At 38.6% G+C, this 24,278-nt stretch overlaps 1 protein-coding gene across 1 annotated transcript in view; it reads right to left on the reverse strand.

Moving 5' to 3' along the window:
- Positions 1-211: 211 nt before the first annotated feature.
- LOC121437532 (neuronal migration protein doublecortin-like) overlaps positions 212-24,278 on the reverse strand; it is a 70,251-nt gene continuing 46,184 nt past the window's right edge. The window contains exons 4-7 of the mRNA XM_041637399.1: positions 18,226-18,328; positions 15,904-16,041; positions 7,322-7,416; positions 212-268 (exon numbers count right to left, since the gene is read on the reverse strand). Of these exons, the coding sequence (XP_041493333.1) occupies positions 212-268; positions 7,322-7,416; positions 15,904-16,041; positions 18,226-18,328 (393 nt within the window). The remainder of the gene's footprint in view (positions 269-7,321; positions 7,417-15,903; positions 16,042-18,225; positions 18,329-24,278) is intronic.

Genomic DNA, 24,278 nt, shown 5'->3' on the forward strand with positions numbered 1-24,278 from the left:
TGGAAAGTCACTCAAAAGGATGCTTATCAATCTATCTCTCATAATTGGTAATTGTGAATTAGTGGCCCAGAGGAGAATTCAACAAGAAAATAAACCCTACGTACTACAGAGTGTTTTTGAAAAAGAACAACAACAACAATAACAAAAATGTTTAAGCACCAATAGCCTTGTTGGTCACTTGAGCGAATGCGTTCTGCTGTAATGATAGATTTCACATGGAATCGCCCAGTGAATCGGAGTCATCCAGTGACAGTGGGAGGTACAAGTCCTGTAAGAAGAGAAGACACAAAGTTAACTCTCCTGTACTTGGTACCTTGAGTTTTGAAATGGTTGTACTTGTTTGAAATAGTATTTTTCTGATTTTGATTTTAAAATAATTAATATATTCACAGGGAGCTCTAAAAGTATATGTAGAGATAGCCAGTACTCTATATTCTATCAGCGTTTCCTACTCAACTTCCCCTAAAAGTTAATATCTTGTAGATTGCTGTGTTCTCATTTGATTCTCTCTCTCTCTCTCTCTCTCTCTCTCTCTCTCTCTCTCTTCATGTGTAAGAACTACAATGCTGAGGGGGCAATATAAGTGCACAAACACTTCTACAATTGAATTGAAGCAAAGCAACAGACAGTAGAACTGACTCTGTAACAGGATTTGATTTTCAAACACGTGCCTACAGTGCAGATGCCTCACCAACAAAAGCATCTTTGAGCTGCAGACTCACAGACATGCGCAGTGGACTCTGACATTTTGATCCTCCATAAATATTATAACACTCTCAAAATCAGCTTTTTTGGAAACTCTGGAAATGAATGAAAGGCTTATAATAAAACAAGAAACATGTATTCAAGAAAAATGGCTGCGTTTAAGTAAAACTAGTAAGATTTTTGGTGTCCTGGCTTGCCCTGTTTTTGCTTTCCCTCTGCCAAACTCCACAGTATCTTTGAAAGCCAGCAACCTCTAATAGTCACCAAACCTGCAACCTAAGAGCCACTGAGTAACACAGCTAGGGTGGGAGAACCCACAACATCTTATTTCCAGAGAATAGTTCTGTTGACCTGAGTAGGAACTTTCTGGAAACTCCTCCTCACAGGATTCGGTTCAGAGAACACGTGCTACAATCAGCGTTTTCAAGACACATCAATCAATACAATTGCTTAAAATTATAACATCATAGCCAGCGTGGTGTCATGGTGCATGCCTTTAACCCCAGCATTTGGGAGGGAGACGTAGGCAGATCTTTGTGAGTATGAGGGCAGCCTGGTCTTTACAGCAGATGCCAGGTAGTCAGGGCTACATTGTGATACTCTGTCTCAAAAAATTAAAAAAAAATGACTTTCTGTAAAGTGTGAATGTGTTTGGGAGTAAAAGTTCGGGTAAATAACACATCTAAAGACTCTACAAGGAAAAACTGTAAAAATTGGAAGTCCATGGGGAACTTTGAACCTCTCTAACATATATTCCTGGGAATCCATGTAGCGAGCTACAGGTTGGTTCTTGTGTGCATCTGTCAGGCCCAGGTGACTTTGGGGTCCTGTGCAAGCAGAAAGTAAAAGCTAAAGCACAGTTGTCAACCACTTGATAGATGGTTGAAGTCGTGACACAACATTCACAGAGACCATCAACAACAAAGGTCAGCAACAAATCAAAACATTTAAGGAACTCAAGAAAATCCTTTCGAATCCAAATTTTTACTGTAAGAAATAAATGCAGGCATCCCAAATGGAACAGAGACACAGAGTTCACTGCTGGAATACATGTCCTACAACAAATATTAAAGAGAGCTCCTCGAGGAGCTATGACAATAACTCAGACCCACACTAATAAAAAAATCATTAGGGCAAATTTACAAATATATTCCTCGGACTGTATGCACTAGATTTTGTAATTCTTTTCATTTAATGTTATTTGAAAATGTATTCATATTTTATCATATATATTTGACATTTATAACATGAGGTTATGGGACACATATAGATAATAAAATAATTACTATAGAGAAGTAAATATCTATGGAATCTTATAATTATTTTCTTGTATGAGAAGGGCAACTAAATACACTTCCTTCATAACAGTTTTATTTAATTCAGTCACTTTGTAGATGAGATTTGTATATATGTTCATATAGATTGTCTTCTCTGTTCATATAACCTGTCTGTTATGATATATCCATTGATATATACATCCCATTTTCTCCACCCCTCGAGTCCTTCTGGCAACCACTGTTTCGTTCTCCATCTCTAGGTATTTGATTTTTTTCTTTTAAAGAATTCCACACATAAGTGAGATCATGCAATAGTTTTCTGTGTCTGGTTTATTTCAAATGACAACTGTACGATCTGGTAATTACAAAAATGTGTTGATGGACATTTTGTGTATAAAGACATGATTTGTATGTTTATAAGAGGCCAAAGAAGGGGGAAAAGAAATGGTGCTACCCTGTCCAAAAAAATTAAGACAGAATTTAAATAAAGTTGGTATTAATCTAGATTATATCAAGAAAGCAATTAAACAATTGAATGTGGAGCTGAATGTTGAAGCTGACTGTTTCACCAGGGTATAAAGTGACCTTTATATTATTCAGAGGCTTTGTATATTTCCTGAGAAACACCCGTGGAGTTCACTAACTTTCAGTATCCGTCTCATTTCTTGTCTTTTAACAAAACTGGGGAAAATAAAATGTAGTTATTGGCCTCATAGTTCATAAGATTTTAGAACTAGAAGGACAGGTAAAGATCTTGTAGTCCATCTCAAGACACTAAGGGTCTTACTTATTGGTCTTCTATCTTAAGATTATATTCATTATTCAATTTGAGGTATTGAAATTTTCAGTTAATGCAATTGGGTTACGGTTGGATTGCATATCTTAATTCTACCAGTTTCTGTTTCACATATACTGATGCAATGTTCTTAAGGGGCCTATATATATTTAGAAATATGTTTTATGGAAGTGTTAGCCCTTCCTTTTGTCATCAGAGATTTGATTTTTCTCCCTAGTAACAAATTTGCTTTAAGTTCAATAGTTTTCTAATATTTGTATTGTCATCATTGCTTTTAGCTACAGTATGCTTTGTATTTAGAGCTGTATATTTATTCATTCATCTTACCCACTATTTTGTATCTTTTGATCTATATCTTCCCATTTCCCTTATCACTTTTTCCTATGATTCTACTCTCTGCATATTTGCATCTTTTAGTCTATATTGTTTCTGCTTTAGACAGCATAAAAATGGGTCATGCCTCCCAAAAATGATTCTGGCAATCACAGGCTTTTAAGTTGAGTTGGTGATTAATCTGTTACTATTAAACCTACTAATATTTAAAGTAATTAATGGTAAATAGGAATTAGACCAGATATCTCATTCTTTTCTGTCTTGTCTCTTTCACTCAGTATTCAGTTCTCGGTTTAATGTTAAATGCATATTGTCTGGCACTGTTGATTGTTTTTAACTAACTATCTTTTATTTTTAAATGGTATCTAATAACTGTTTGCTTGGTGGAAATAATTTTACTAGATTATTGCTGCAGACTTTACCTCAAAAAAATGAGGAGAGGTTAAGGGTAGAATTGTGAAAGCTCTATTGCAATGGCTGTGACTTAGAAAGAGTAAAGAGCAGGTCATGGGGAGAATCATTAGGAATAAACCTATAAATGAACTGCTTCTATACCTCTATCAATTCATTTCATATTGAAAGCCTGAGGGGGTTTGTAAGGGAAGAACAATGTTCAGGAAAAGTAATTGCCTCAGCATTCTGTTTTTGTTGATTGATATGTAGAAATACTGAAACGCAGAAACACACATATTGCTTAACAATACAAATAATTTGCACCTGAAATTCATTTGCTTAGTCCCTTGGAGTCCTACAGAACAAAATGTTTGTAACAAATACAGCTGTGCTGGCAATACGACTGCATTAGAGAAAACAAAAGTCAGTCTTTGGTCCAAGGAGCTTATAGTCCAAAAGAAGTCAGGAAGGACATTGGGGAAACCTAGCTTCTAGTTAGGTTGGCTATTTTTCCAACACACCCTGTGCTTTCTTAGTGGTATAGCATTGCTCTTCCTGATGTTTCAAAGCTCGTGTGGCTGTCTCACCAGCCCTTTCAAAGCTTAGCCAGTCTTCAAGGTTGAACAGCACCTCTGAAGTCTTTGCCAATTCCCATCTTCCTTGGGTCCCCATCAAATGTCCTCCCCCCCCCCCCGTTTTGTGCTCTTCCTTGTATTACCCAAAGCCACATAAATTCTAGCTAATTGTGCCTGTGATCTCAGGACAAGGCTCCTACTTTATTCATCAAATGTCTTTCTGACCACTGCTAGGATAACAAAAGAAATGCGAAAATAGAAGTAAGTGCGTATTTAAATGATGTTAGTTATATGTTCAGGCACTATGTCTGATATATTTTCCTTGCATTGCCATTTTGTAGAAAAGTCTTCAAGTTTAGAACTGTGGGTGAAATCACTAATCTGAAAATTATTTTACTCAAAGAGTTTGTCTACGTTTCTACATTTTTAAACTCTTTAACTGGGGATTAGCTCCAAAAGCAATCTTCAATAAATATTTGTTAAATCATACCAAGGCTGTCATTAATCTCTTAACTTTTGCCCTCATCTGTAAAATGGGAAGGCTAGCTATCTGTCCTTTCTCTTTCACAGGGATATTTCAGAGAGAAGCAAGAACATGGCTTGTGAAAAGTTAAAGCAGCATAGAAATAAAAAATGAAATGTTGTTCTCATTAACTACCTTAAGATGTACTGCATGTCCATACTGCGGCACTTGAGTATGCGGACTTTGGCTAACCCCATTGCAGATGCATTAAAGAGGATTCTCCATGAGCTGCCTAAGAGAAACCAAGCATCTGATTACAGCTTAGAGCCCCAGCACAGCAATCAAAAGTTACCAAGGGGATGCTAGGACATCTAGATTGTTTCCAGTTGCATAGGAGGAGAGAGATTGCCTCAGCCACCTGCTTCCTGTCTCCACCATGACTCACACCTTTCAGGGCCACTTGGGCAGAAGTTCAGCGGAGATCTGTTCTGGCCACTGCCCAGGGAGTTTGGTGTTCCTAAGGCTCAGGTAGCAAGCACGTGAAAGGACAGATGCAAAGCTCAAACCTGAGAACTGGAAGGACTGAAACAAGGTCTCAACACGCTTTTAGCTTATTCCAAAAAGTCACCTCAATCTCCAGTATTGGCCATGTAAATGGGAGGCCATTGCTTCCTGATAAGGTGCACAGAAAGGTATGTACATCTTCATTTCTAGAATGTACTGTCCTGAAAGATAAAAATCACAGGAACCTTTCCAGGTCAAAAAATACTAAAAGAACACTGCCAGTGAATGTATTACTTGATCCTAGATTAGATCCTGGACCAAAAAAAGAATGTCACTGAGCAATTGATAAAATTGATAACAATTGGAATACAGACTATAACCACTTTATATCTTTCTTGACTAACTCTCATGATGTTGAAAATTGTGCCATTGTTATAAACCATTTTTGTCCTTAGGAAACATACATTGGATGTTCTAGTATAATCTGGCATGCAACTTATTCTCAAGTAACTCAGGAAAATGGCAAAAAGTAAAGGTTATATGTATTCATATACATATATAGAAAGAAAAAGAGAGCACCAAAAACAAGGTAAATGAAGGAAAACAGGAATGACTGACAAATGTGCATTAAAAATGTATAACTTAATAAAATCAATAAAAAAATAAAATAAAAAGGAATACAGGATCACTATTATTACAATTCCTCAGTAAGTTTGAAGAGATAGAAAAATGTCTTTAAAATAATATTATACCAAGATCTAGATGTATATTTATTTTGAAAGTTTAACTAGAAAAGTACATAAACTGTGTTTGCTTTTCTGTTTTAAGAAAAATTAATCTTAAGAATGCAATATACAGAGAACTCTACAGAGAAGATAACAACACATCTCTGACAATTCTTCCACCTATGGCAGTGGCTAAATTTGTTTACAGAACTGTGTGTACAAATGAACAAGTCACAGGTATCTACAAGTCCAACCAGGAGAAACAAATTTGATAATGCCAACACTCACCTGAACGATTACGAAAGAATGGGTCCTCAACCTAAAAGAGCTGGATGTACATGGCAGTTGAATGATACAAATGAGCAGAGAAAATGCCCCGGATGCCTCTGGCACTCAGGGAAAGGCTGATGGAAAGTGCTGGCATTGGCGTAGAGCACACTTCCCAGAAAAGAATGTAGTTGCAGAAAGGCATAGGGTGAAGGCAACCTAAGAGAGAATGTAGTCTAGAAGGATCTTCATGACACTGAAATTTCAGAGAGAGCTTGCTTCCATCTTGTAACGTCTATATTAACAAATTTTGCTACGCAGCAAACAACCAAAAACTGACTGGCAAGTGATTTTCACCCATCTTACAATCTCCCACATGGACTACAGAGACAGTCGAGCATTTTCTGAAATCCAGTAGATCAAGAAGGACAATAAAAAGGTGCTGGTCAGGACCAATATAAGAAATAAAAGGGGGTCATTAAAGAAAAGGAATGAGCATTATTAATAACAGAGCATGCAAAAACCAAATTAAAGCTAAAAGAAAGCTAAAAGTGTGCTATTAAAAGATTAGTGATAAAACTTATCAGATAGTGGTATGCTATGAAATCTTCTCAAATTTTACATGGAGTGTGTACGTGTGTGTACTTTCATGTACCACACCACACAAACAGAGTTCAGAGGTCAACTTTTAGGAGTCACTTCTTTCCTTCTACCATGTCTGTTCTAGGGACTGAGCTGAAGTTATCATGTTTGGTGACAAGTGACTTTACCCACTGAGTCATCTCTCTAGTCCTGCTGTTAAGTATATAGCAATTGACTTTCTATGGGTAAAAATTAAAATCTTGATTTATTTGATGGTTTCTATGGTCCAAATAATTCTGCTGCGACCAAGTTAAGTGCACGATGTCAGTACACATACAGCTAAAAAGCAAGGTATAAAAGCAAGGTATAATGTGTGTGTGTGTGTGTGCGTGCGCGCGCGCGCGCGCGCGCACGCGTGCACATTCAGTATTTTGTGATTTGTATTTATGTTTTCAGGCTTGACCATTTGGTATTGCATAATCAATTGGTGTGCTCTTCCTTGAGGAATACTATTTTTCCTGCTCTCAGCATTCCTTTGTTCCCTGTCGGAATTCTTGGTACTTCAACTTCATGGAGTCAACAAAGGTAAGTTCTGACTTCAAAATGAGCTCTTAAAGTACAGTAGGTGAGCAAATCTCTATGCCACCTTCTAAGAAACTCTGAGTGCAAAGGAGTTTAGTAAGGTATAAGAGACATAATACCTTGTGCTTCTGAAGACTTCCCGGACTTGTAGGTGTAGAGATCGGAGACTGCTTCGATTTAGGTGTTGACAGCTGACTGCTAGAAGTTCCATTTGCTAACCCAAGGCAAGAGAAAAAGAAAAATGAAAACCAACAGCATATAAAAGAGCACGTTTTTGCTTCTCCTAAGACACTAAGAGCATTCAAACAAGGTACAATGTCAAATGATTTGATAGAAGCAAATTAAAGTGAAAAGAAATTTATTCTTCCAATGCCCCAAGAACTGCTGTACTCAGTTAATGTTGTCCAGCACAGAGCAAGACATCCAGAACCTTCACCCTGCCCAGTGCTTCTCAGTAACAAGAATCTAGTTCTTTTCCAAACTTTTTCAATTTAATCACCAGATTTGATCCTCACGTCTCTGTGAGGTAGTTTGAGAAATCATTATTTTACTTTAATTTTTGAGCTAAGAAAGATAAGACACAGAGAATGCATGTGCCTTACATTAAGGGGAAGAAATATGAGCTCTTTGGGCTAGGATATATCCCCTTTGGAGTCAGCTGAATGAGACTGATGTATAACAGACCCAATATCGATTTCCACACTTTCTTATTCACCTCCTCGTCCTTTACTACCATGTCTTTCATAGAAACAAAAGAAGGAAAGAAATGGAAAGAAGGAAACAAATAGAACAAAGAAACAACAGAAGGAAACAAACAGCCAGAAATGAGAATGAAATAAATCGGAGAAACAGGACATAAATTTTAAAGAGAAGCTCAAATGGACTAAAGTGGAGCTGAAGAGAGAATAGATAATAGTAGAAGATCTGTAATGGAGACAAGAAAGAAAAGGCGATTAGAATAAAAGACTGAGAACAGAGAAAAATGTATAGGGACCTGAAATATTTTTTTTGAGGGTTTATTTGTTTTTATTTTATTTTATTTTTATTGAGAAAAGGAGAAAAAAAAAGTTTCCACCTCCTCCCAGCCTCCCATTTCCCTCCCCCTCCTCCCACCCTACGCCCCCTCCTCCCACACTTCTCCCCCTCCCCCCCACTCCTTTCCCCCTCCCTCTCCAGTCCAAAGAGCAGTCAGGGTTTTCTGTCCTGTGGTAAGACCTAGGACCTCCCCCCTCCGTCCATATCTAGGAATGTGAACATCCAAACTGGCTAGGCTCCCACAAAGCCATCTGATCTATTGGGAGCTCACCAAGGCCAGCTGGACTGTGACTGAAAAAGCATGGGATAAAACTGGACTCTCTGAACATGGCGAACAATGAGGGCTGATGAGATGCAAAGGACAATGGCACGGGGTTTTGATCCTACGTAATATGAGGGACCTGAAAATTAATTCTAGGTAACTGTGAACAGCATCAAGGTACAACCCCAATCTGTGTTCTGTCAAGAACGTGATAGAAAGGAGATGATTAAGGTTTTAACATCTCTGTGTTCCACTTCGGTTTCAAGCTGTTTTCCATCCCCCTGTTAATGAGCACTTTTAATACGAAAAAAGGTGTCACATGAAAATGTGATAATTAAATGGATTTCCATGACAGGTACGGCTTTCTGATGCTGAAATATTTTTTAATCATAGGGCCTACGTTGTTAGTAAGATATTCTGAAGTATGCAATTAAAACAGAGGGGAGTGTCTCAGCAGTGCATAGTGGAATAAGAATATTGTGGTTAGTCCCACAGATGCGGTTTAAGCTTCAATATCATAACTATTCCCTGATTATATACATCCTCTCCACTGCTTATGATAATATTTCCTTATTTTTGAAAACACACCCATGAATGGAAGACCCAGAAACTGCACCATTGTGGTGGCTGCTGAGATTATCCACGTTTAAATGAGCTAAAAAAAAATAATAACCACTTGGGAACCCACTGACTGACTTTATTCTGTTATCTTTCATTTGCTTCTTGAGAAGCTTTTCTCCATGTCATTTATACCATTGGCCAACAGCCATGGAACACCACCTATGAGAAAAAGATTAGACATTAGGGTTTCAGAAAAAATACATCACTTCCCCAGGGGTTGGGGGGAGCGAAAGCAAGGATTAAGTCAAGTAAGTATGTGGATAAAGGCCTACACTGGATTTTATTTGAGCCAAAGGAAATAATTTGTAACAAGGGGAATTAGAAGTAAACAAGAAGTAACATCTAAGTATTTTGAAACGGAATCTGGACTAGGGAAATGTCCATAATCTGAAAGTAGACTCATGGCTGCCAGAGACTGGGGGATGGAAAAAGGTGGGGAAGTGGAATGATTTTGCTAATGATTGGGAACTTCATTTTTGGTCACAGTTTTTCTGGCATTAAATCATGATAATTGTGACAAACATCACAATTAAAATCCACAATGTTCTTTAAATTAGTTCATATCAAACAAACTATGTTTAAGAAAGTAAATTGAAACTAGCAAAGTAAAGAAGAGAGAAAGTGAATTCTAGGAATTGCAATTGCACCAGAAGACAAAAAGATGTGAAAGAATACAATATGTTTTCAAAGTGCAAGTAGCTGCCAATGGCTCAAACAGATACAGCAGAAGACTAAGGATGTGAGACAGATTTTGGTGGGTCTGTTGTGTGGCCCACGGATATTTGGGGTAGCTATTGGGCAACGGAATAGGCCTGTAAGCTCATCCCTTGACAGTCTGAGGCAGGACAATGGCAAATTTAAGGACAATGTGGTCAACTTAGCAGCAGCTCAAGACTTTTCCAGCAATTTAAGGTCTGGGGAAGGAACTTGGTAGTCCTAGATTTATTTTCCAGTCTATAAAATAAAAGTTTGGGTTTGATTGCTAAAGGGAAACCTCAGGAGCATTTTAAACTGAAGTGCACGCAAGTAAATTTAAATTGAAAACTTACTCCAGCCTCTGAAAATGAAACTAGGAATGGATAGGATGGGTTCAGAAGAGAAGCAGACATAACAAAAGATACTGCAGTGGCCAATTAGTTTTCAAAGCTCCCAACTAAAGCAATATGGAAGGAAAATAGGGACCCTTGTGTGATGGGGGAGAGTCTTCTGTTTTGTGTTAATTTCATTGGTTAAATAAAGAGACTGCCTTGGCCCTTAAATAGAACATAAAATTAGGTAGGCGGAGTAAACAGAACAGAATGCTGGGAGAAAGAAGCTGAGTCAAGGCAGTCACCATGATTCTCCCACTCCAGACAGACGCAGGTTAAGATCTTCCCTGGTAAGCCACCTCGTGGGCGCTACACACATTATTAGAAATGGGATAGTCCAGGTGTGAGAGTTAGCCGAGAAGAGGCTAGATATCATGGGCCAAGCAGTGTTTAAAAGAATACAATTTGTGTGTTGTTATTTCGGGTAAAGCTAGCCTGTGGCAGGAGCTGGGTGGTGGAATGCAACCCGCAGCTCCAACAACACTTGTGTAGATAGAATTTTAGAGGTCAGACAAGTAGAGAGTATTGTGTTCACTTATTCTGTATGCTGTCCCCCAAATAAAGAATGCTACCTGTACCAAAATGCAGTGTTTAAGTACCAGAGTTTGCCTTCTAAAAATTAAATGACATACTCTAAGAAAGGCAAGACTGGGGTGCTGCAAAAAGTCACTTATTCTCTGTAGGAAGGAAATGAAGGAGTTAATAGTTGAAGGAGTTAATGGACTGTCTACATTGCCCAAAGGCTTTCCCAGCAGAACTCGGCAAAAGCTTCCAGAATGGAGCACTCATAGAGACCTATGCAAACTGACATAGTCGAGCCTTCCCCCAATGCTCTAACTTGAAATCTAAACACTAACAAGAAGTGTGAGTACATTCCTGGATGGATTTGGGCATTTATTCCATACAGTTGCTGTGTACTCTACACATCCTCCTTTTCTCATTTTTGTCCCCCATCTACGAAGGGTGGCTACTCTGCCCCAACATTAAAATTCTTCTCTTCATTTTCTCATTTATCTGAGAATGAACTCAGTGGCCTTGGCAAAACATGGAAAATTGCCAGTCACAAGTGTGTCAGTTTTCATTGGCTGAGAATAGATCTGAGAACAAGATTCTTCAATTTCTAGATCTTTTTCTCCATATCCTCAAAAACTCTTTTCAACCAGCAACTTCAGATGTATACAAATATCCACTCCATATATGCTTTTCTCTACATTCTCTGATTTGTTTGAGTGATTATATAGGAGTGATACACTGTTTTCATGTCCCTACCTTACTGGATCAATCTTAAGTTATCCGTAAAAAATAAAGGCCTTTATCATTGACCTTCTACAAGTATGCACATGGGCTTTTCGTAATTCAACTGCCATGGACAACATTGGTGAAGAACTGAAGATATGCTCCCATACTTTCTCAGAAATTGCTGAGGGGGTAAAATCTGAAGATGGACATAAAGAAATGAGACTTGCAGACATGAACTGGAAAACTTAAGGAACCCCTGCACTTAAAGCATAAATCAAAAATGTTTTTACAAACACATTTTATCTACAGACTGTGAGAAAAACTTTGAAATGACACAATTTTGTATGCATTCTAGAGCAAATTCTTACAAATATCAAACAAAAGAAGAAGCAGGATGTAGTGTAGATGGTGTCTGGTGAACTTTGTGTGTGCTTTTGAACTTGCAAAGACTTGAAGAACAGTGGTTCTCAACCTGTGGGCCATGACCCTTTCACAGGGGTAGCAAAATTACAGTTATGAACTAGCATTGAAATAATTTTATGGTTAGGGTTCACCACGACATGAGGGTCTGTGTAAGGGTTCCAGCATTAGGAAGGTGGCGAACCACTCACTGCTATAGAGAGGGTATCATATTGCCTATCATCTTAGGAGTGATTGGAAGCTTCATCACTGATTGATAGCCTCTCCTTCCCCCTGGTATCCTCTTTAGCTCTCTAGTAATTGGGGAGCACCTTGGGAGGGACTCTTCTCCCTCACTGACTATTGTCTTTCCTAGTCCACAGAATCACAAAATTATTTCACTGCTCTCAGCTTTCTATATAGACCAAATCCTCTCATGTCTTCCAGTAGAATTCATTTTCCCCTTTGTAATGAAGGTTTACCACCTTCATTTCAACCTCTTTGACCACCTTATCAATATTTTTAAAATTAGTGTTATGCATTTACCGGGTGTCTATGATGAGTTGACCATCAATCCTCTCCCTGACCCATACACTCCATAAGAAGGGAGCAGAGCCAAGATTTGGATTACAGATTTCTGATTCCAAAGCCTGTACTCTTTTCTCTCGGTTTTCAACTTTTGTGACATAGGCCTTTCATTTTAAAAAAAAACAAATGCTCCTGGGATTTCTTCCTCTGGCAATTTTTTTTTCCACAGGAACTAAGAGAAACAGGGAACGTGGTGGCAGAGAAAAAGAAAGGGCCAAGAAGAAAGTAGGAGCAACTGTCAGAGCTGGGGCTCATCTTCAAGGAAACATCTAACCTATCTGGCTCAAGTTAGAAAGTGGTTAGCAAAAGCTTTTTTTCAATTAGGCAAACCAGCTGGGAACACACACAATGTCACAAAACAAAAGAACATAGGAAGCCAGCATGGCATAACTCCCCCATGTCCCAGAGCTCTCGGAGAAGATGGTTTCTGTGCTCTGTCTGTCAGCTTCCTTAGTTCACACTCCAGCTGTGCAGCACAGTTGCCATGCTCCACTCCACATGATCTTCTCCCCCAGGATTTTTGGGAGTGGTTAGATCTGTCCTTGCTCCTGCACTAATCTTTAATTCCTTGGTCCTGTCTAAATGGAACAGGGCATGCCCCAACAGGATGACTGGTCAGATTAGAAGGTTGAACTACCTGGATTTCCAAGGATTTAAACATTACAATAAAACGTGTGTGGAGGGGCTTGGGGTGCTAGTCTTCAGAGAACAGTAAAAGTGTCCACTTTCAAGTATGGGTGGTCAGGGAAGGAGTGAACAGTATTACCTGGCATGCAGAGTTCATGCTGAGTTTCCAGGCTGCATGTTCCCTTGTCTGGAGGATACACACATCCGTGAAGACTGAGATCTGAGATGTATGTAGCTGCACATAAGATGTTGCTAAGCGGTCCCAAGTGTAATAATTAAAGAGTTGTCTAGGTAGTGAGTAATACAAATTGTATTACACTTTTTCTTTCCTTTTATCCCAGCCTGTATTACACTTCCTTAGTTCAAGTCCTCTTGACAAGACTGACACAAAAAATGAAGGGTCTAGGCACGTGCTTTGCTTCTAGCCCTTGATGACCAGATATCAAACTGATTTTAATGCTCATTCATTTCATCCTGAGGTGCTCAACCAATGGAATAGCAATATTGAGTCACACTCAAAATCAAGCCTGTTTGTTTTGATGTGGCGTTTATTCTGAGATACTCAGAGTAAAATCAGCCTAGCAAACAATCCACCAACTCCAGAGCCCCCCATTAATAGTTGTTTCTTTATGGTTATTTAAAAAACATTTTATAATATGTGATCTCACACAATTTTCCTGATTACTATTATCTCTTTAACCAACAGAGATTTGAGATTTGCCTTGATTCGAGTATGTAATTCTTCCCCTCCTTTATGCATGATGGCTTCAGGATTTGATCACAGAATCCATTTCACAATCTCTCACTTATCTCCCACTGCGACGCTTGTGTGATTTATTCTGTTTTATATTTGTTACCTCCCTAATGCCTTACAGAGGGATATCTCAACCCACAATTCAGTCAGTTCCACATTTCCTTGAGTTGAAATACTCTACGTTTTCTTTACTTCTGCTCTTAATGATCCCTGTTTCCTCTGTATTTGCACAGAGACATTTTCTGGAATGCTATCTAAGTGGAGCCAGGGCAGCTAAGATTCACTTCAGAACAAAGTCAAAAGACAGACCTATGGTTGTCACACATCCATTCCAAAGTGCCCTTGGCTGCAGTGTCTGGATTTCTTTGGCTAATTGTTTCTGCTAAATAGAAATGCTTTTGTTCCTCATCCCAGACTCATCCATCAAGGACGCAAGAACTGAGAGCCCAGAAACAGTTCTTCAGGGATTTGTCGTTAGGCTGTTTCTCTAGCCAAATTCAATCATAGATTGTGAGATACTGTAGATTTACAAGATGAAATGGGAATTTGAAATCTATTTCCTCCCATGTTTTGGAAATTACACTGCTGTGAATTCTTTAAATAAAATGGAGAAAAGTCTTTCCTGTTGGAAAACACATTTATTTACCCAACCTTGCAATGTTTGTAGGTAAAATCAAGGACTTCCCTTATTCTAGGCAAGCGCCTCCCACTGAAATATAACTGTGGTTGATATTGTAATGTTTTAATACAAATGAGTTTTTCTAAAGAAGGTGAAAACTTGGGGGGAGTTTTTGTCTTCCTGAAGCCCTGTCAAGGATATCAGTTCACCTTGGAGCGACTTTAGAGGCATCAATAGAATCTGTTCAGAGACAATCATTAGAAACAAAAGCACCAACTTACCTGTGGTACTGTGTTCAATTCAGCACAAGATAATGACCCAGAAACCACCCCAACATCTCTTGGCCTCCACATACCCTTCATCTGGAGGTAGAGCCCGGGAGAAGGACACTGAGAAGCAAGTACCATCCAAAAGAAATCTTTGTATTCAACACACTGGGAACCCCACACCCTGCCTCAAATGCCTCCTGAGAGGAGTCCTGCATTCTGATCTTTGAATACTAAATAGTTGTGTGACATTGGGAAGACCTTGAGAATCTGAACTGCCCCTCAGTTTCTCAATGTTAAAAAAAATACAACCTATAGAGTTATCCTTTTGTAGCTTAATTTATAGTTCTCTTACAATCACAACAGAGATGATGAAATTGTTTTGCCAAAATAAGGCATTCATATATTAATACAGTAAATAGTTAGTCACATTAAAATGTGGCTAATTAGATTTCAGAAGTGCTAATTAAACACAAAATTCTGAGCAATTTCAAAGAAGGTAAGCATCCCAATAGTTTGTCATATTGGCCACATGTTGAAGCGATTACCTTTCAATTGATTACTAAATAAAATCTATCTATATTGTTTTCTTTTAATTTTTAAATGCAACCACTAAACATTTAAACAGCATACATGTGATGATATCATATGAAGACCACTATTTTGTGAAATTAATAATACAACTTTCAAAAATGATATAACATACAAATCATGCATTATGATCCATATTAGTTCTATTAGATAGAGTTATTCTCTCAGGAAGGTCAGAACACTTAAGGAAGACTGCTTAGGTTGACCAAAGGACAGGCCAGAGATTATAGTTCTTTCATAAAATCTTGCTGTTTTGTGTCCCTTGGCCCAAGAGTTAAGGAGATATTTACATAGTAAAAAGCCAGTGTGGGGGTGCATGTGCCTGTGATATTATCATTGGAGAAGCATAGACAGATGCTTCCTGGCATATACTGGACATCTGGCCTAATCAGCCACCCCCAAATCCCAGTGAGAGACTAGTCTTAAAAGGCAAGATGGGCAGCTCGTGAGGAACATATGTGTTTATCTCCAAACAAAATTGTTTTTATATCTCTGAAATGATAGAATTGGTCTTTGTGGGGACACTGGCGACATTGAGGAAGTCATTTATCTTATGCAGGGGGTATCAGCTTCTATAAATGAAGTCAACATGAATAGGAAAAGAACACTCACCGTCTTGGTCGTTACCTGAGTCAGCAGGAGACTTGCTGCGACGCATTGGGCCTGGACTCTTAGCTGATGTCTTTTGAGGTGTTGGGGAAGCTTTTGGGCCAGCTGTGGCAGATGGATTCCCTTTCATAACTCTGCATTCTAGGGGCAAAAGGATGCAAGCTGCTTAGTAGGTAGAACTGAGACCCTCAGGTTACTATCAGCATCTCAAACCAAAATGGTCACCACAGGCCACAACACTTAAGTGGCTCAGGATTACAAGGCGTTGCTCATCTTTTATAGGAACTAGGACTATGGTGAGGGAGGCATGGGGGAAATTTCCAAAAGTCTCTTGGGATAAACTAAATATTTAAGTTCCTCAAATCTAGAGAAAGGACTTCCTAAATCAAGTCATCTGGGTCATATGTCAGCTTAATCATCTGAAATTGACCAAACTATACTTGAAAATAGCACCTGTGGAGGCTTGGCATTTCTTTTTATTAGAGTACAGGTTGACATACCTCAGATGTCTCAGTTGCACAGATGCGGAATCCCTGAGTAAGCTCCTACACATTGTCTATTACCTGCTGCACATTCTCATAGGCACTCCTTGCGACAGAAGTCTTTTCATTCAAAAAGAAGCCTTACTACCCTGTACTGTATTTATAGAGTCCTCTTTCATTTTCAGAGCATTTTGTAATCCCTTATGCTGGTTTAATAAATAAATGGGTTAATAACTACCCTGATGCTCATTACTCTAGAACACTTATGGGTCCGTAGAGAAGAGTAGGCTAAATGTTTCTGCACTTGTCCTAGCTGCAATCTGATGAATTTGGAGCACACTTTCTGTGATGATCACTCAGCATTCTGAATTAGGAGTAATTTGAGCCACTGAGACTGATACTTTATTAGGAAAATAATTGTGTTCCTTTTCTAAAAAATGAGAGTACTAAAAGCTTAATCTTCTTGCTTAGGGCCACAAATCAACAAATTAGCAATACAAGGTACAGTAGCTACATCTCCTGTGTTCCAGTATATATCCTGCACATTTTTTAGATGTACATTTTTCTTTTTTTTCTTCTTCTTCTCTCGTACAATACATCTTGACCCCAGACTCCCCTTCTCGCATTCCTCCTAGTTCCTCTATGTATGTATGTACGTGTGGTGTGTGTGCGTGGTGCCTGTAGAGGTCAGAAAGTGGTACTGGATCCCTTGAAACTGGATTTATGTATGGTTGTGAACTACTGTGTGGATGTTGGGAACCAAATAAAGTCTTCTGCAAGTGAAACAAATACTCTTAACTGCTAAGTCATCTCTCCGGCTCATTGCCTACACAGTTTATTTTGTTCTATGATATGAAAAGTAGAATCAAACAACATGGTAGATGGTAGATTTTTCCTAGAGACCTCCTTGTTGACTCCCACTCTAAGGTACACCAAAAAGACAGGTGAGGATAATTTGGTCAGTTGAACTCTTTAGGAAACCGAATTAAGAAGACAATTAATTTTGGTTTGTTTTGCTTTTTATTTGTGTTGATGAACTTTAGTTCTCACTGTCAAGAGCCACAGATACAGAGGGAATAGAAAATTGGATACAACCAGGATTTGGTTAGCTATTTCATTTCTTTTAGCCTTTCTGAAAGAAAAACTCTAGAAATGCCACTTTTAAAAAGGACCCTGTCTCGAGTTGCTTGTGGATTGTCTTTTAGTGAAACTCTCTTTGTTTTTCTCACATTTTATTCCTGAGTGGGAAATGTATTTTTAATATGTCTTTCCATTAATATCCCATCCTAAGTTGTGTGACCTAACTCACTTATAACTTATTAGACTAATAGATGTTCAGGTCTTCCTTGAGGCTAACATTCCTATGTAATTCTAAATCACAATGCATAAAGAAAGGAGTAGCAGACACAAAGGTGGGAACTGGGTTTGACACTAAGGATAGAATAAAAAATAAAAAGCTTTATAAAAATGTGAGACCATTACCACATATCATAAAAGCCAGAGGAGAATGGCTAGAAAAAATGCATATGCATAATATCTGTATAGTTCTTAATGCAAAAGTTTTTTCTTGAAGGTGCAGGTTAGTTCATATGATACAGTATATGGTCTAAGAAATGTGGTCATTATTGGGGTAGTTGGCAAGTTTCAAGTAGCAAGAAGGCCTGGGAGATCCAGGTAACCTTTCACTTAGTGTCATGTATACAAATACAAAGGAGAAATACTAGTAATGTCGACCCTTGTGTTACCATTTTTAATTATTCTCCAGGCCACATAAGCTCATGAAAATCCTAAGGGATGAAAAGGAGCAGAACAAAAGTGAATCAAGCCCTATGTTAGTGTTTACCGTTCTCATCCAAAGAAAAATCGTCTTGAGCATAGCGGAACTTTTCGGGACCACAAGCAATGAATACATCATCATCCCCAAAGAAATCATGGAGACAGGTGACCTATGGAGAAAGCAGAAATGCTGGGATAGTGTTTGATGTCCTTATAACAATAACTTCACATCGTGTTGATGACGTACACAACTTCACATCCAGGCCTTCATCACTATCAGGAATCTTTCTCTCTTCACCTCTCCCTTTTTACAAAAGACCTACCACATTCATAGTCTGTACTATGATCCCTAGCGAGTGAACATCAATGTATCATTGCCTGTCCATGTATGCTTATCTTGTCTCCATGCCATCAAGACTAAGATTGAGATAATGCACAAATGAAATGACTCCCTCTGAAGAAAAACCAGCTATTACGGGTCCCAACAAATGTTACCTCTTCTAGCAACTTAAAGGTAAGGTACTCATGGTCTAGGCAAATTTTAGGTCAGGTTTTAGGCCAAGGTAAGTGACACAGATTTTCTGCAGCTTCTGATGTATAGACCTTGTAGCAAACCCAAAGCTGGTAATTCCTCTCTTCATATTCATATGTTCTAAAGGTAGCTGTACTCTTCATTTAAAATATTACCCAGCACACTAATGAGTCAGAGATTTATTCTACACTGAAAAGCTAACAGAGGAAATCTACGCTGACCACTTTAAACCACATCACAGGCCATGGGTCCCATAAATTTATGTTCCCAGGACTCTTGAACATGATATGCATTGCTACTCCTTCGCTATGGAGACAGTCTCCCAGTTCCCTTTTGAACAAATAAATGAGGGTCCCTGGGAACGTAGCCTGATCCCTGCAGTCTCTTCACTTCTCAGCTTTCCTAATTGCATCTGTTAATTAGTCCAGCACATCAGGCAAACCCCGGGAGGAACCATAGAGTCAAAAACATGCTTATCCAACTTCTTGGCTTGTAAGTGTTCAAAGCCTCTAATTGTTGTAAGAATCCCATTCAAGCTGCCAGCAATGGCTTTCTAAAGACGCAGGCCTCACAAACTAACAACAGCTTGCTATGTGCAGAAAGCAGTATGTTGCATTTGGAAAAAAATGTTTATATTAATAACATCATCCCCCACCCAAGATCTATTCAATCTGTTTCCCCAGCCAAGATGATTACAAGCCTTACACAAAGAAAGAGTTGCTTAAAGATTACCCTTTAGTCATCTATGGGGTGCCAAGGGAAGGGAGAGAGCCTTGGAGGACTGCCAGGGTCACTCCTATTAAGCTTTTTCCTAGTTCTGAGCCTCAACCTCATCAAATACACCCATGCCCTTTTTCAGTTGCCTTGTCTGTTCTTCACTTCTGTACTACACAATCATATAATGACAGTCAGAGTGTCCACTGATTGCATCCTTACTCTGAGATAGGGCATAGATTGACCTGAGTATTTCTGAATCTGTCATCTCATTTCAGTCTCAGAAAACGCTATGACATTCACTATTTTAGAGGTGAGAAGCCTGGACCCAGAAATAAGTAAATTACCCAGGTGAAAAAAAAGAACAATAAATCTAAGCAAACATCTAATCTAATGTGCCTTTCACCATCCAGTATGGTGAGCATTTACATAGACCTTAGGAACTGATGGGGAGGAGAATAATACTCACAGATATCACATGACAGAGATCACAGTCTTATAGACTGACACACACTGAAACAGCACATTTCAACTTAGCTTCAAGGACAAGAGAACCTATAGGTGTCATGGAAGCAATTGATTAACAAGCATATCAAAGGGACCCAGTCTCTGTTGACAAGATTAGTTCAAGAAGCATTCTGCATGTGGTGGTCTGGAACTAAGATCCAATAAAAGAGCTTAGTTATGAGCTCTACTCCAGACCTCCTGCTAATGTCTTGGACACTGAATCAACACAATCTGGAGGTTTTAACTTTCAGACACTAAGCGGGTCTGCATTGTTGTCTTGATTGGGACTGCCCTTGCCTTCATTTTTGTTTGAATGAGGAGTGCCTTACCCTTGAACTTCCCTGGTTATCTCTAGGAATTAGTACATTTTTTCAAGGCCTGATTTGGCTTTCATGGACACTTATCTAATCCTGCCCACTGTACCATAGGCCAGACTCACCACCCCCCATCTCTGGATTTCATTGTAAATCCTGATGAACAGTTTATGGCCTAATAATAATTTAGTTTCAGTTGTATCTATTTAGACTGCATACAAAGAAGAGAGAGAGAAGAACTATTCATGGGGGTTAATGGATATAAAAATAGAAAGAAGAAATCAGTTGTGCATGGGAACAGATATTATTAACATTTGGAGACTTTTAAAGGTAACTAAAGCAGAAATTTAAGAAGAAAGAAGAACTGTCTGTAGATTCATACATTGTTTTTCACGGAGATATCTTAAATGTTAAAAAACTTAATGTTTAATGGGTGATTTTTTTCATCTCAGTCACATGCCATGATATATTATTCTAGGATAAGAACCCAGTACAGATTGTTAGAGTACTTGCAGTTACAACTACCCGTCCTCTGCCAAACCCCAGACTCTCCTGTTCCTCAGGTTGTGCAAAAAGCTTTAGACTAGCCCTCCCTTTGGGGATCTTATAAGAAAGGCAATGTTCCTTATGCTTTTTTGACAAACTCGCAATGGTGTTTGAAGCCAGAAATGTTGCAATACAGCTGTTCAGCATCAAGTTTCTTATGTGATCCTGCTCCCTATTTTACTGGCTTCAAAATGTAGACAAACACATCTTGTGTATGTGGATACCCAGCTTTTCCAAATACTTTTGATGCTGAGACACAGCAGCCACCATCTTTGTTTCACAATGAGAAAATAGAACATTTTCCATCGTAAAAAATGAAAATCACAAGGCACAAAGAATCAAAACTTCCCAAGGTTTCAAAATTGGCTCATGAAGAAGTTAGGACTAGCACTCCGGCATCCTGCTTCAGTTCAGAACAAAATAATTTATGTGACTGAAAGAACATGACTTGCTATAACTCTAAAACTCCTAAGAGACTAGAGAGTCCAATATACATTAGACTGTCATTTTGAAAAATGAAGTTTTGTTATTAACCGTATTTTTAATCCATGGACAAGAAAAACTTCTCCCTTTAGTGAAAACTGAGTACATGGTGGAAAACAGGGACAAGGAGACGAATGAATTTTAAGAAGAAGAGAAAGGAAAGAATAAAAAGGGTAATAATAATGGGACATAAGAAACAAATTTCAAATGAAATAATGCTTGTTAAACATTTTATGGTAACAATGACACCAAGTCTATCTTGGCTTACACTTCAAATGCATAATTTTCTAACTAGCTTTCTGAAGCAATCTTTTTAGCACTAAGTGACAACAAAGGACTACTCCCTGAAATGCCACGGGATTCTCAAAGAATAAAGGTCTTGCTGACATCAGCTCGAGTATGAGTCATACTTGAGTATTTAAGGCAGAGGAGAGAACACATAGGCATGAAACCCATCTTTATAATTACTCAACTACCGCCACAAAATCAATAAGAATTAACTGAGATTAACACTTAACCATTACCTCAGTGCTCTTCATTTTAAAAAAGCAAGAAGTAGAGGGACGCCAGTGTGACTGTACATTAGCATGAACAATATATTATTTGGATGGTCCAGTGTCTTAAATGTCAATGGACAAGTGGATAAATGGAGGCAAGAGATCTCTGTATATAAGTAGTTTGAGTCTATTAGCTGCAAATGGAAAATTCACCGGGACTTGATTTAGGCTTGATTAGATTCTCTGTCCACATATTGCAGATAGTGGTCATTTTTGCATGTGCCTGCTGCTACTATATCCCATAATTCATTTGACTAATCCTTCAGAAAGAAATGTTCTTCAGAAGTATTTATAAATCGGTGAGACTCACATTTGACATGTGTAATTTGTTTTTGTGAAAGCTCAGCTCTCCCCCATATTGATCACTATGCACTTTCTAAAGCAAAGAGGCTGCGTGAGAAATACAAAAGCGAACAACAAAAGCCTGTGCCTTCACAACTGACAATGTAATAAGTACGTGTGAACTACACAAATAATTAGAATACAACGCAGGCTGTTGTTAGCACTGCTGCAGAGGCACAAAGAGCAAGAGGAAGCATGAAGACAAAGAAGACAATAAAAATAAAGATCACCGTGACCTCACACAATCATTTAAATGCATGACATGAAAGTGAAAGTGAGACACTCTGGAACAAAGAGTGGGACAAGTGGGGGCATAGAGGAGACAAATATGGGGAAATACATGATAAGCTTGAATACAACATGTTTATGAAACCCGTCAATGGTTATATGACAATAAAAACGTTTTATACAGAGATCTGAGGAAGACTTCACAGGGAAGAAAACTCAAACTGAGTCTGGAAACATAGCTGGGATATAGGTTAATGGAAACAGGAGGTGGTCTAGGCAGAGGTTGCTGTGTGAACAAAAGCTGAGAGGCAGGAGCATGATATTCTCTTAACAGCTTTAGAGAAGCAGAGCTCCGTCTTATTGGCTATAGCAATTGGTTTTACCCCTCCCCAAAAGCTGCACAACACAATAGCCCCAATCCATATCCTAACCTACTGCACAGACAAAACACCCAATTAATTGCCTCCTTGTAGAATTCAGGGTGAAGGGAAGGGCAAAGAGTGTCTATGAGGAGGGCTGGTCCTGGTGGTGAGGAAAAGGGAACCCCTGTGGCAAAGCAGACAAACCACATTGATTTCTCAGTCTTGCCAACAATGTGCCCTGGCCATAGAGAGTGGCTGGCAAGCTTTGCAAAGTGAGTTAATGAAAGATTTGGTAAACATTACCAGTGAGGCTTTCTAGAAGTTGCTGCCACTTTCATTCTGGAACATTCTCTGCCTGCCAGCTCTGGACTAGCTCCAGTCAGAGGCTGACACTGACTTGGCTTCTTAAGCTGTGTAATGTTTCTAGGTGACCCTGATTTCCTTATCAAACTCTTTTTCTTGGAGTGATCTTGAAGTTTTGCTTGTGGATTTTCATAATAACATTTTTCTTCTTTTGGCCTGGGCAAACAGCTCCTTAATTCTGAGGTGCCCATTTTTTTGGCACAGATCTCTTTATTCAATTCCTGCACTTCTCTAAAGTCTTTGAGGAAATAAAAACAATGGCACTTGTATTTCTACAAATTATTTTTACTGTTTTTGAAATCTTTCTAGGAGGGAGACTATTTGGGAAAAGGAAATTGTTCAGTAAAAAATTATTGGGAGAGGGGACAAGAGATGGTCATAGTAGTTGAATATGACCCAAGAACATTAAACACACACATGAAAATATTATGTTGTAACTCCTCATTTTGCACCATGACTGTATGCTAATAAAAAGTAAATTGAAAACCTTTCAGCATTTATTCTATGTTATATTCTTTTCCACACCTCTAATCTCCATCCATCCTAACGCAGTGAGGATTCCATCTACTTCCCAAACTCCAACAAGGCTGCTCTTACCAAGATCAACAGCAACTTGACTGTTGTCAGATCCCGATCCTCTTTCTAGCCTCGTTTAAGAGCTAGCAACAATAGTAATCAGGTGAACCAGGCTGCCCGCAGTACTTTCCCTTGGTAGCTTCTGGAATGCTCCTTACTTGATATGCTCTTTTTAGTATTCCACCTGAATGTTTGGTTTGATTTCTTTAGCTAATTCATAAGAAAGTCACTGACACTGTGTCACTGATAGTTCCAGTGACAGAAACATGTGGAGTCTAAATATTTTGTTCCTCTTTTTCCTTATGGTGATTTGTTTATGTGCTTAGTATATTTTATAGTGAGTTTATAGCTGGTTGAACTAAATCATTTGGGATCCCGAGGGAGCCTAGTTTGGAGAAAGTTGTATGCCATAAAGATTGGAATTTTTTTTTAAATCGACTTCAGCGTTGGTTTTCCAGCCATTCGTTTAAAAATAATAGATCCTTTTCTCAATGAAAGACTTTCCCTTTAAGTAGCTCACACCTTGGTGGATTGGTTTCCTTTCTCCACCCTTCAACTATATCTTGAGAACATTGTCCATGTCTCGTATTTACTTT

The sequence above is a fragment of the Microtus oregoni genome, unplaced genomic scaffold (assembly GCF_018167655.1).
Source record: "Microtus oregoni isolate MIOR12 unplaced genomic scaffold, Mior012 000052F_ref0000163, whole genome shotgun sequence".
NCBI classification, from domain to species: Eukaryota; Metazoa; Chordata; class Mammalia; order Rodentia; family Cricetidae; genus Microtus; species Microtus oregoni.